The sequence below is a fragment of the Marmota flaviventris genome, chromosome 4 (genome assembly GCF_047511675.1).
Source record: "Marmota flaviventris isolate mMarFla1 chromosome 4, mMarFla1.hap1, whole genome shotgun sequence".
In the NCBI taxonomy this organism is placed as follows: Eukaryota; Metazoa; Chordata; class Mammalia; order Rodentia; family Sciuridae; genus Marmota; species Marmota flaviventris.
The window spans coordinates 50,593,069-50,605,549 of record NC_092501.1 but is presented as its reverse complement, the minus strand read 5'-3'; the positions used below and the strand labels follow the sequence as shown (position 1 = coordinate 50,605,549).

Genomic DNA, 12,481 nt, shown 5'->3' with positions numbered 1-12,481 from the left:
TATGTAAATTAACCTTTCACTACTCTAGTAAACTACTTTCTGTAATCTTTTTAAACCTAAAATGAGTCATTTTCATATCATTCAAAACATTATTAAAGAACACAGCATGAGTTTTATTATGTAGGCAAAAATCCATATTCCTATGGATTAAACTGCTTTGTTTAAAAGTTTACGTATTAGACCAAATTAAGAAATTCTAAAATGTCAGAATATGATGTCTGATTTTATCTCATTAACTCTTTTACCTTAAAATTATACTCTAAATTAAATTATATTAACAAAGGAGTCATGGGAGAAAATTTCAGGATGTCCTTTAATTTCTCATAGGAGTCTTCAGGGTCATTCTCATTGTTATAGTTGAAATTTAGAAGTACTGATCCAAGTTGAAATGTTTCCTGTTAATGATAAATCAGAAAGTAACAATAAAAACTAATCAAGCCATTTTTGTAGTTCAAGTGATTTCTCTCAGCCCAGTTCCTACTAATACCATTGCTTGGTAGTCTTTAAATGCTTTCATTGGACTCCTTCTAAAAAAGCGGTGTTACCCCTGAGCTACAATTATTATATTCAGCCACAGATGTAACTAATATTTTAAAATGGTGAAACATCTTTTTAATCAGTGGGTTCCTAAGCACAAATAGGTGACTGCTTTTATTTCTTTAAAATGCAGGGCTCTTTTTTTTTAAATAGAGTAAAATATTTAAATTTGGATTTATTGGTAAATACATGCTTTACTACTTAGTTCCAGTCTCCAAATTTAAAATCTGATAAGTGGAACAAAAAGCCCTAGGATATAGATTTTCATTACCAAATCTAGACTATTTACTATTGCTCTGTGATGTCATCTGTGTCTGACAGGTCCTCATTTGCATGCCTCTACAAAATCTCAAAGCAGAGGTGGACCAATCTCTAAAACCAGGCAGGGACCATAAGGCAAATGAGAAGAACCTATCAGGCTGCAGCAAACATGTGGGAAGACTTCAAGAATCAGTGTTCGACCATCAAATGATGGAGAGCATGTATATAAGATCAACTAGAATCCATCTTCATGAAGAGTTATTTTGGTAAAACTGACTGAGAAAAACAATAGACTACCCACCAAAAGACTGACTACACGGGTAATGTTTCTATCTCCAATTTTTGTCTTTCAGTGTAAGTTAACCTATTCCACTCAACAGTAAAGACTGTACCCCAAAAATGTAAAAATGAATAATTGCCCCCAAATCACTGCTCATGTTGTCTGTTAAAGATGATTAGTACATTTATAGGATTCTATGAGATTATATATACACAACAATAAGTAGCAAATGATTTGATATTAACAATATCACTGGCTTCAGAATATTTCAGCTTGTATTAATTTCTTGAGAGTTTGTACTCAAGTTTTGTCATTTTTAGGAGATAGTGCTACAAAAAAATCTGAGCTACTCATAAAATAAACATCATTCCTAAAGCTTTCTCATTAGATTTCTAGAGAGAATGAAATGGAAGGGCTGAGTAATTAAAGGCCTCAGCATTGGTATAAAGTAACCCGTATAACCAATTATATCACATATTTTTTCAACCTTGCTTATGTGATGTCAGCTTATGCCAGTTTTCTTCTTAAAGTATTTTACTGGTTCTATTTTTTCCCAAATATTTAACTTATCTTGCAAGCTTTTCTCCTGAAGCTCTAGAAAAGTTATTTTTTAAATAATTTATAGAAATTTTTTTGAACCAACAAAGCACAAATTCCTTAAGAATCTAAGAAACTTGGACTAAGAAATTGACCCAATATAAACATATCCTAACAGCAGAAGAAAAGAACCTTGGCATACTTCAGATTTTACCATGGATGTTTTCCTGAGGGTACTCATGAATACAGCAGTGGTTTTAACTATGGCTTAAATGTATTTAAATTTCACTGAACTTACCTTAATTATCATTACCAGTGTTAGATCTTATTGTTAATTTTCAGAGTGGATAAATTCAAAATCATAATTTGAGGTGACTAATTATATCAACGTAATACTTGAGGACAGATGCTTCAAACAACTTACACTGAATTACATTTTTAATACAATCAAGAGTATTTTTTAACTTGCTTATAATCACAAACTGAAAACTGTCATGTGCTTACTTTTAGATAAATTATTATACATAATGTTCAATAGCAATAGGTTTGTTTTATGCATATGGTATATTGAATATAAAAGTCTACAAATCAGATTTTAAATTGAACAGTCCTTTTTAAAAATCCATCTATTCTAATGAATACATACCACCAACTCATAGAAATATAAGTGAAAATTTGTACTGTTTTCACAAATCAGTCCACTGACTGCCCTGTAACAAATCACTGGATCCATATATGGCTTGCCTTTCAAAGTTAAGAGTCAGAAGGTTATTTAGCCCAATTCCCTCATTCTTGTGTGTTTGTGTCTTCAAACCAGTGCAATTTCCTTTTACTTAAAAAAAAAAAAAAAAATCCTGTATATATTTAATATATAGAATCTGACAACTTTAGATCTTATTTTTTTACAGAAGAGGGAGCTAAGGACACCAAGCAGCAATCAAAAAGGACTATAACATATATCTCTTTATGCTAGAGAAACCAGGCTTTCTATTGTCATGCTAACTAGGATTATTTTTTTGGCCTCCTCCAAAATACCATATTTTATCTATATCACATTTAAATGATATAGGGGATCATTTAAAAAGCTCCTAAACTAATTTTTTACTTATTTAATCATATATAAGTCTTCCCAAAATGTTTGAAGTAATCTGAGCGCTTGCTTTTTCTATACCTCAGGAATAGGAGTACAAAACCTGCCTCAGGGGGGAAAAAAAAATAGGAGAGAGGGTCTTAATATTGAAGATCATTAAGACCAAAAGCAAACTGGCCAATTATTTGGAAGACAGCTGCTCAGCAAGTAAGTGTTCTTTCTAACTATGTCTAAAAGACAGGCACATCACTGAAAGTACTACATAAAGATCCACATTCTTCCCCCGCCTCTCCAGTGCTGGGGATTAACCCAGCGACGCAAGTGTTATACCACTGACCTATGTCCTTAGCCTTAGACCCACATTCTAGATATGGATGAAGAGCCATAGAAGTACTATCAGAAGTATACCACCCTCCCAACTTCACTATCACATTCCTTCACATGAGGATCTCACAGTGTCAGGTAATTTCTAGGTTACACTAAAAACAGCTTCAATTTCTACTTGGTTTAGTCAATCTAAGTAATTTGGGCTGGAAAGACAACTTCTCTCAAGAGTTAGGTTAACTTTTTCCTTTAAGTGTTGACTACACCTTGCCTCCAGTGGCACTGATGAAAGCTTAAGGATCTTTGAAGAGAAAAATTCCATTATTTCTTTTCTTTCTTGAGAGCTGATCTTTTCCCTCCTCCTTTGGAAGGTTTGCAGTATTTTGCTTCCATCTGAGCCAGAAAATTGTCCATTTCCTTTTGCCGATCCTTTTGTCTACTCTGTTTGAAAAGTTAAAACAAGGCTGTCAAAATGCCACACTATCCAAAGTATTTCATGATTACTAGAAATTGGGGGCAAAAAGGAATGGCAGAACTACATGGGGGTTTGTTTGGGTTTTTTATACCCAGTGCCTCACACATGCTAGGCAAGCACTCTACCACTGAGCCACAACTGCAGCCCCTACAAGGAGTTTCTTTTAGAAAGTGATGAAATGTTCTACCATTAGACAGTGATGGTAAGAGTTATGTCTTAAAAGCAGAAAACAAAATATGATACCACATATATGCTTCTGAAAATTATTTTAAAGATAGGAGTCAGAATTGAACAAATCTGCCAAGTTTACCTGAATGAGTGCTTTCAAGTTATCCACTCCTTCATCAAGCCCCAACTCCTTCCTGCTCATTTCTGCTTCTTTAGCTTCTTCTTGAGCCTGAAGCAGAAACTCTCATGAGACTTCAGGGCAACTAGGAAATGTTTACAGTAACACTTTCTTTCTCAAAAGAAATCCTTGGTGATTTGAGAATTTTATCAACAGATGAGTAAAATTACATAAATGTTATTCACTAGATAACAACAAACACTGGTATCAGGCAAAACATTCTCTAACTCAAAAAAAGCATTTGGTTTTTTCTCATTTCTACTTGCTAGAAGTAGCAAATACCCTGACATCATAAACCACATAGTTATAGAAAGGAAAACATACTTCAGGTGCAATATATCTGTAATCCCAGAGGCTCTGGAGGCTGAGGCAGGAGGATCACAAGTTCAAAGCCAGCCTCAGCAACATAGTGAGACCCTGTCTCAAAATTAAATACAAACGAAAGCCGGGGATGTGGCTCAAGTGGTTAAGCATCCCTGAGTTCAATCCCAGGTACAAAGGAAAACATGCTGGGAGAGCCAGGAAAGGTCACTTAACCAAAGATGTTCTCAAAAGGATGCCAGGCTATAGGTACTTCGGGATTTTCCTCTGGAAGCTCAATTTACTAAATGAGACTAGGGACAGTCTGGTGAACAATTCTAGTTTAAAATGATTTCTCCTGAGCAGTCATAAGAAACATTAACAAATTTAGTTTTGATCTTTATTGATTTCAAAGCTGACTTTATCCAATTTTCCAAAAACACCACAATACCTTAGGCAACTATTAAAATAAATGGTTCCACCCTCTGGTGAACTTTCCAAGTAACAAAGAATGCTGTTAACACTAGGGATGATGTTTAGATTATTATGTCAATAAATATTCCTTGTATTAAAATTCTCTCTTGGCATCCCTCTCACAAGTTTACTGGATAGTCTCTCAAAAACAAAACCATTTTCTGTTTGACTCAGACCCAGCAAATCAGCAAATTAATTCACCCTGATCTACTGGAGGGGCTGTGCTATTTTCCCCTCAAACTCTAGGGATTTTCCTCAAGCTAATGGCCTATTATTGAATACAGGTATACTCAATTTCACCTGGGAAAATGACAAACTGTGAGCCTACTTCTAAGCAGATGTAGCCAATGATGCAAAACAATTATGTTCTTATGCTTTCCACTTCTCTGCCTAGTTCAACAGAAACCGCCCTGGCCTTTTATGTAGACAAAACAGACCCTTTAAATTTGTACCAAAATAAAAAAGGTCAGCTTTCTTCCTGCATGTTATCTTGTTCCTAGAAGCTGCAGAACTTTTCACACACCTGAGTCAGCCACACAAAAAAGAACCTCAAGTACCCACCAATATCTAAAATCTTTAATTGTCTGCTCTCCATGGTGCTACAATTATGAAAGCCAAGCTAAAGAAATGGTTACTTTGATATGAGTCCAAAGTAACTTTTCCAGAAGACCAGAGGCAGACATGGCTACTCTGAATTCACTCTCTCCCTAAACTCCATCTATCCTTAAGCACCTTCTTCTGCTATCATTCCCTGGCCCTACCCCAGTTTAATATGGGTGTAAAGATACTCAGGCCATAATACTTATTGAATAAGTGTTTCTCAAAGGCCATAAAAACACCCTCATCAAAATAAACTATTCATTTGAAAAAAATGTACACTGTGGATCCAACTTAAGAATCAATCCCCCTAAAAGGCTCAAGAACCTGCATTTCTGCATTGTGAGTTCTATTCAAAAATTTGATATACATTAGGTGTACAAATTTATGAGGTAAGCAATCTACTCTGCTCTGTACCCCTCCCCCATTGGGTACTGAAGATTGACCCAGGGACTTACATATGTGAAGTTAAGGTATACTCCTGGCTTTCTTCATTTTGAGGCAGGATTTTACTAAATTGCCCAGACTGGTCTCAAAGTTGTGATCCTCCTGCCTCAGTCTCCTGAGTAACAGGCAGATATACAGCACCCAATTTTTTTTTCTTTTTTTGGTGTGTGTGTGTGTGTGTAATTCTAGGGATCAAGTGCTCCACCATTGAGCTACACCACACCACAACTTGCACTTTTTAACAAGACACAATCTCTTGCATCCTTCTCCTTGTTCATCAACCAAATAAGAACTAGCATCTATGTTACACACCTGGGCTCCATATCACTTCATCTGATAAGTGCTTCAGCAAAGTCATAAGAATTGGCACATATGAAAGATATTTCAGTATTACCCTAAGATGATACTAAACAATTCATGCAATAAAATCATCTTGAGCACCACATACCAAAATAAAGAGGTTTTTCTTGAACTGATATGCTCATATAATTACATGAAAGCTATAGACCAACCTAACCTTAACCCTTGTCCACAGTCTTTATTTCTATTGTTATAAATACTCTCAAATCCTATTTGTAGGAAATTAAGATACAAACCATCAATAGCATTTAAACTCTTACCCTCCTTTTCCTTGCATTCATTTTTTGTTTTGACTCTTTAACAAAGGCATTATAGGATGGGACCTCTTTGGCATCAATAGCTTGCTGAATGATGTTCCTTATCCTGGGTTCCTCTGTGTACTGCACACAAAGCACAGACTCCATGATCTGATCCATGTCGCCCTTGAAGTCCATATAGGCCTGCTTAATATCAGCCAGTTCTTCTTCAGAACCTTTGTAGGTCTTTTCAAAAGCCTGAATGTCCTCTAGAGATATCTGATGATAAGGGAGATGGCTGTAATATCAAGAATCTTACTTTAAATAAAAGGTATACTAGTAAAACTGAAGATTTAAGTGCTTCTTCGCAAACACAGTGTTTTGAGTCAAAATTGTGGCAAGTAACCAAATTTCCCATGCGTAAGATTTTTTCAGAGTTCTCCCTAGTCCATCAGTCACAACTGCTAAACTAGGAACCAGTGAAAAGAAATTTTAAGTGAAGTTTCCAAAAGGATGGGAAGAAAACCATATAAACATATACGCAACTGAATACGTAAGATACATCCTGAACACACACTCCAGTCTTCGCCACACAATCACACTGTATCAGCATGAAATGAAAGGCCTGTTTACTTAAGAGTGTGTGTTGTGTTAAACTCAAAATTCCTCATTTTCTTCAAAATTAACACAAAACTGAAGGCCTCCCATGGCATTTAATGAACGTTTGTTTATTAAATAATGGGAATAATCAAAGAAATCTTCAAAGCCCACCTACCTTTTTAAAGAGTAACCTCCAGTAGGCCTCCCAGTCGCGGTCTTGGTTGAGCACCGTAGAGTCCTCGTCCACTGTTCCCTGCTCATCATACACTGTTCTCTGCTCTTTGTCACTTAGAACCGCATAAACTCTCCCAAGGATCTGAGAGAAAAGAGCATCCAAAACTCACCCGTGCCCTTACCCACACCGCGAAAAATAAAGGTAGAAAACGCCAGGTCAAGATCACGCACCTCCCCTAGGCGGTTCGCAGTGGTTGGAAGCCCAAAAGACTGAATCCCAGCGTAGGCACACGTACCTGGAACCGGAGGGTAGCGTCTTTCTTGTTTCCCTCGTCCACCCGGTCAGGGTGAACCTGCAGGGACACTTTGTGGTAGCCGCGCCGAACCTCGCCGTCTGAGGCCTCGCGCCGTACGCCCAGCACCCGGTAAAGGTCGGTGGTACCGAACACCTGCTCGCATTGCGCCAACAGCCCCATGCTGAGAATCGGAAGGGCTCCGCGAAAGAAGCAAGTCTCCGCGGCACCTGACTTAGTTTGCCTGGCTTCCTTTTCCCGCTCAAAAAGCCCAGGGCGCGTGCGTCACAAAATACGCGGAAGGGGCGGGGCCGCGCCGAGTAGACTCACTTTACGGCCGCTGTAAAGAGGGCGTGGCCAAGTTTTCCCCTGCCTTGGAAAAACCAGACCCGGAAGTGCAACCGGCGTCTGGGTTTTCTAGAGCGAGAGCCCTAACCGTCACGGGTCCGCCACATCCTCTCGAGCCCGCCCTCCTCTTGCTGTGGAACTTTATCTCCTATGTTGCTCCCAGTGTTCCAGCAGGCACTTCTTCACTGATAAGAATATCCGTGTATTAGGTTGTATTTACAAGTCAAAGTTTTTTTTAAATGGTAATTGGTCAATATCGGCATTCAGTAATTTCACATGGCTCAACCTGTTAAGTAAATTTGTATTTTCCCAAATAATTCAGTAGTGTCAGGGTACTTTCAAGCCCTGCAGCAAAAAGATTATTTGAATAAAAGCACAAAACACCAGTCTTAGTATTTTAAAAAACGAAACTCTTTATCTGACAGTACTCATGGACTTAAAAGAAATCAACCCCAATCATCTTCCTGTTCTAGAGTTACCTTATACACTGGAGGAGGTAAGATGACCCAACCTCTCATTTTAGTAAAGACCGAAGCTGCTGAAGCAGAAACTGTTTAATGCTTAGTAAAGTTCACAGCGGAATTTGAGCATATTGGATTTGAGGGGAGAGCAGGGTGGCTGGGGCTATCATCCAATACATGTGTGAAACATAGGCTTGGAGATCCAAAGCAAGACTAAGGCTGGAGAAAATTTTGGAAATCAAGATAAGCCCACACAAGAAATATGTGTATACAGATCTTAGACCAGACAAAGGATAAACCAGAATGGAAAGTGAGTTGAAAGAAACTCAGTGGAGCTCATAATAATAACCCATTTCACATCCAAAACCCCATAATCCTCTGCCAGAAGTTCCTGCAAAGCCTCAAATTTTCCAAGGCACGTTGATCTTTCAAACATCCAGAGTTGCCAGGGTTTTCAAAAGCATTTCTCAGATCCCAGGTCAAATCTACATAAAGTCCATTGCCTGTCTGTCATGTCTTGAAAGTCTTCTCAAAGCAAGTAGAAGCCAAACAAAACAATCCTAGGGGAGTTTCCAAGACTCTAGAATTTGAGATGACCATTAATTGTTCTCAGAATATAGAGCCCAGAGAATACGTTTGAATATTGATAGGGTTTTAGAAACCTTTTAATTTCCTGTATCTCAGTCTCTTTTTTTCTTTTTCTTTCTTTCTTTTTTTTTTTTTTTTTGTCTTATCTTGGTGCCAGGGATTGAATTTGAATCCAGGGGTGCTTAGCCACCAAGGCACATCCTCAGCCCCCTCCTTTTTTTTTTTTGAGACAGGGTCTTGTTAAGTTGCTTAGGGCCTAAGTTGCTGAGGTTCGCTTTGAACTTGCAATCTTCCTGCCTCGGCCTCCCAAGCCCCTGGGATTATAGGCATGTGTCAACACACCTGGCTGTATCTTAGTCTTATACCAAAATTTGAAATATATATTATCCAGAAGGCACTAAAACCATGTAATTTATGCTTACAGTTATGGAATTCTGCATCTCTTGGGGGACAGATACTGTGATATTTTGTTTTGGTAATCAATCATTTATGTTACCAGACTCATGACACTTAAACATGATCCTATTACTGAATTTTTAAGTAGACTTTTAAAAGCATCCCATCTTTATTTATTTTTTCCCCTATACATACAACATATGTTGAACAGGACTTTCCAGGTAGGTACATTGGGGTGCTTTACAAAATTAGCTTCCTTCTAATTTCTCATCCTTAAAAGGTAGGCTATTACAGCCCAAAAGCAATTTTCACGATCAATTTGTCTTTGTAAAGTTACAATTACATGATAAGCAAAACAATCTACAATTACAAAAAAAAGAATAAGAGATCTATGTTCTTGTGGGATGATCAAGAATGATTAAGGAAACATTTGGATAGGTCAAGTCACTCTGGTTGGGAGTTTTTGAAGCAGGAAAGTTTTGATCTTCAATTGTAAATTTGCCCAAATGATCCAAGGACAACCCAAAGTCCAATCTTCCCCACAGCCACAGTTTTTCCCCAAAATGACATCCCAAAATGCTTAGTATCTAGACCCAGCTCTTATACAAAAACAAATCTCTGGGCTCTGCTTAAGCTAGGCCAGAAGAATATGGTAACTTAGAAAACTCTATTTATTGACCTCCAAACCCAACAAATTTATGAGCTCCACACAAGTGTTTTAGGGGACCTTGACTTTGTAACCACTGTTATATTCACTGAAGTCAACTCGCTTCTGTTTCTATAGCCTCTGTATCTGTTTTCTGTGAAGCTAAGAGAAGTTCACGTGCCCGTTTTCTTCGCAGTCTCTCAGCATTTGTGATCACCATGGGATGCAGAGGGAAAAAGCCAGAAAGACCTAAAAGCAACAGGATATTCATTTATTATAATAGACTACAAGCCAATGTTTCCCTGAGAAGTTTGCCTCACAGAATTGAGGTCTGAGTTCAGACCCAGAGTATGGATGTAAATGCCTCTCACCTACCAAACTTTCTCCTTCCTCTTCCTCCAACCTCCTCCCTCCATTTACTGCAAGGAGTCAGTGGATGATGTCTGTTTCCTAACATTATTCTCCTTACTTGAAAAAAAGGTAAACTAACAGATGGCCATTGGAGATTTGTTATTCCCATTTTTAGCATAAAATCCCAGCCACTTATAAAGGCTTCATAAAGAAGTCCATAAAAGGAATCTCCAGATTCAAAATGACAATTAGATCACAACTTCAGTTTTCACTCCAGTCCTGAGTAGCCTGGAGGGAATGAAAAACATTCTTCAATCTCAGATGATGAGAACTTAGAACTGACTTCAGTGTAAAATCCCCCCAATGAGTTAAGACCAGAGCTGAGTTACCCAGAAGCTTCTCCATAGGCTTAGAGAGGTGGGCTCCACAGCCAATCCAATGCCGGATCCTTTCCAGGTTGAGGGCAACAAGTTTTTCTCCATGACAGTTGGGCAGTGGATCATAAGAGCCCACCTGCTCCACGAAACGGCCATCCCTGGGACATTTGTTGTGAGCAGCCACAATACGGTAAAAGGGCCGATTGGTGCAGCCACTCAGAGCAAGGCGGATGGTTAAATGGCCCCCATGATAGGCCTTGCAGAGGAGGGTAGCTATAGAGAAATAATTGGTTAAGACACAAGATCAGAGAGCACAAAGCAGGCAAAAATGAGATAGTCAGAGGAACAATTCCCTTCTTCCACTCAAATGTCTTCACTCTCAATGTTTTCTAGTTAATGTGGCTTAGATACCATCCTCTTTGTGAAACATCCCTTCACTGCTCCAGCCAGAAATGCTCGCCTCATCCCCAAATCCATTCCGAAAAGGCCTACCATTTACAAACTCTTTGACTTTGTCGTACCCTTAACTGCCTCATCTGTAAAATGAGGCGAGGGTTTCTGGAAGGAAAATCTGAGCAGAGGTTCAACTGTAACGCTGCGTGGCTGATCAAGTGCGCCTAGGAGAGCGCTGCTGCCTCTAGTCCTGGACGCCCCAGCTCCCGCCACCGCCCGGAAGGTCCCGCGGGCCGCGATGACTCACTGAGGTGGACCATGGTGCGGTCCACGTGCGGCTCCTTGGATCGTCCCGCTGCTGATACAGACCCGCAGGTGAAGTCGCAGGGCGACTGAGACTCGGCGCCCGAACGCCGCGGTCCCGGAAGCGGACGTCCCCTCGCCCCGCCTCTTCCGCTCTCCCCCATCTTGTTCCCAGGGTGCTACACCGTGCGGCCTTCGGGGGCGTTCCAGGTGGCGTCTTAGGAGTGGCTGTGTGACCTTCTCTGGGATGAGTGCCCGCTGGAGTGGGGAAAATGCCGGTCACGTTCAGAGGAGGGCTAAGTGCTCCCCAAACCCATACATCCCGCAAACGTGTTTTGAGTACCTAGTGGTGCCGCGGCGCCGTCCTGAGAACCTAAATACAAAAGGGTGCTGTCCTCTCCCCTCAGGGAGCTCTGTCTAGTAGGGAGTCGGTGGGAGCGCACCAGAAAAGGTAAGGGCGGTCTGTACTCCAAGCGGGGGTAAGTAGAGAAAGGGAAGCCGAGAAGGCGACGCCGGGATTTTCTCCGGAGACTTCGCAAAGGGGACAGCTTTTGGGCCGAGACAACGAGTGGTATTACAGATGACTAGAGTTTATCTTTCTGTTTACTAATTTGCCTCTCACTTTTCCTCTCTTTTCCCACTCCCAGAGGCATCACATCATATTAGGAGAACCTTTATTCCTGCTTTTGCTGTACTGTGATCCAAGAAGGCAGAAGTGGAGTATGATTTGTCATCTTAAGTGAAGAGTTTGGCATTTCTTATAGGGTGTTGTCTTCATAGACCTTGTGATTTAGATCCATGAAAATACCCCTGGTTCATTAGGAGTTAGAACCTCAGACTGCAGCAAAGCTTCTTTGTTCATCCTTGTTTCCAAAGGTCCTGGCCACAACTACTATGCTCTTTGCTCTAGTAAGTTGACCCAGCATAGGAGTCTTTTAGGCCCACCTTTGAAGATGATGGCTTAATTCCAAGTTCCAGTACGTGAACCTGGCCATGGACATTGGCAGCTGACTTCCTCCATAGTGACCCCAGAAGCTTTCATCAGAAAACCTAACAGTGACTCCACTGTACCTTAATTTAATTTCTATACATAAATTATATAATGATTTATACATTTATATTATATATATATATATACATACTACTTATAGTTTAGTATACCCTACCTCCAGAACCACACTGATGAATTGTCTGTCTCATTTACATTTTTATTATGATCCAGTTTACTATCGATTAGTAAAACATCCAGTAACAGCCAATGGAAATAAATGAATGAGTTTCTCTTCA

The 12,481-nt window shown here is 39.6% G+C and overlaps 3 protein-coding genes across 8 annotated transcripts in view; 1 reads left to right on the top strand and 2 right to left on the bottom strand.

Moving 5' to 3' along the window:
* The window catches only part of Fam149b1 (family with sequence similarity 149 member B1), a 50,773-nt gene extending 49,658 nt beyond the window's left edge, over positions 1-1,115 (top strand). For all 5 annotated transcript variants that reach the window (XM_027931433.2, XM_027931434.2, XM_027931432.2 and 2 more), the window contains one exon: positions 859-1,115. In XM_027931433.2, the coding sequence (XP_027787234.1) occupies positions 859-932 (74 nt within the window). In that variant the 3' untranslated portion in view covers positions 933-1,115. The remainder of the gene's footprint in view (positions 1-858) is intronic.
* Positions 295-8,122, bottom strand: Dnajc9 (DnaJ heat shock protein family (Hsp40) member C9). 2 transcript variants are annotated; one of them, XR_003582179.2, is made up of 6 exons: positions 7,335-8,122; positions 7,040-7,180; positions 6,289-6,543; positions 3,815-3,901; positions 3,296-3,470; positions 295-395 (listed from the first exon to the last, which is right to left on the bottom strand). XR_003582179.2 is itself a non-coding variant. In XM_027931435.3 (5 exons), the coding sequence occupies exons 1-5, from the start codon at positions 7,512-7,514 to the stop codon at positions 3,351-3,353; spliced, it is 783 nt and encodes a 260-aa protein (XP_027787236.1). In that variant the 5' UTR covers positions 7,515-8,122; the 3' UTR covers positions 295-3,350. The 2 variants fall into 2 exon arrangements, 1 of the variants encoding a protein (XP_027787236.1); XM_027931435.3 differs by having other exon boundaries at positions 295-3,470.
* A 1,655-nt stretch (positions 8,123-9,777) lies between these two features.
* On the bottom strand, positions 9,778-11,330 carry Mrps16 (mitochondrial ribosomal protein S16). The gene is made up of 3 exons (XM_027931431.2): positions 11,199-11,330; positions 10,511-10,771; positions 9,778-10,019 (listed from the first exon to the last, which is right to left on the bottom strand). Exons 1-3 carry the CDS (start codon positions 11,209-11,211, stop codon positions 9,886-9,888), a joined length of 408 nt encoding a protein of 135 aa, XP_027787232.1. The 5' UTR covers positions 11,212-11,330; the 3' UTR covers positions 9,778-9,885.
* Positions 11,331-12,481: the final 1,151 nt, after the last annotated feature.

Coding starts and splice junctions, on each gene's coding strand:
- Dnajc9 (XM_027931435.3), bottom strand. CDS start 7,514: ATGGGGCTGTTGGCGCAATGCGAGCAGGTGTTCGGTACCACCGACCTT. Junction 7,181..7,334: donor ACGCTACCCTCCGGTTCCAG/GTACGTGTGCCT, acceptor CTTTTCTCTCAG/ATCCTTGGGAGAGTTTATGC. Junction 3,471..3,814: donor ACTTGAAAGCACTCATTCAG/GTAAACTTGGCA, acceptor CTTTTCAAACAG/AGTAGACAAAAGGATCGGCA.
- Mrps16 (XM_027931431.2), bottom strand. Junction 10,020..10,510: donor GCCTATGGAGAAGCTTCTGG/GTAACTCAGCTC, acceptor TGTTGCTTTTAG/GTCTTTCTGGCTTTTTCCCT.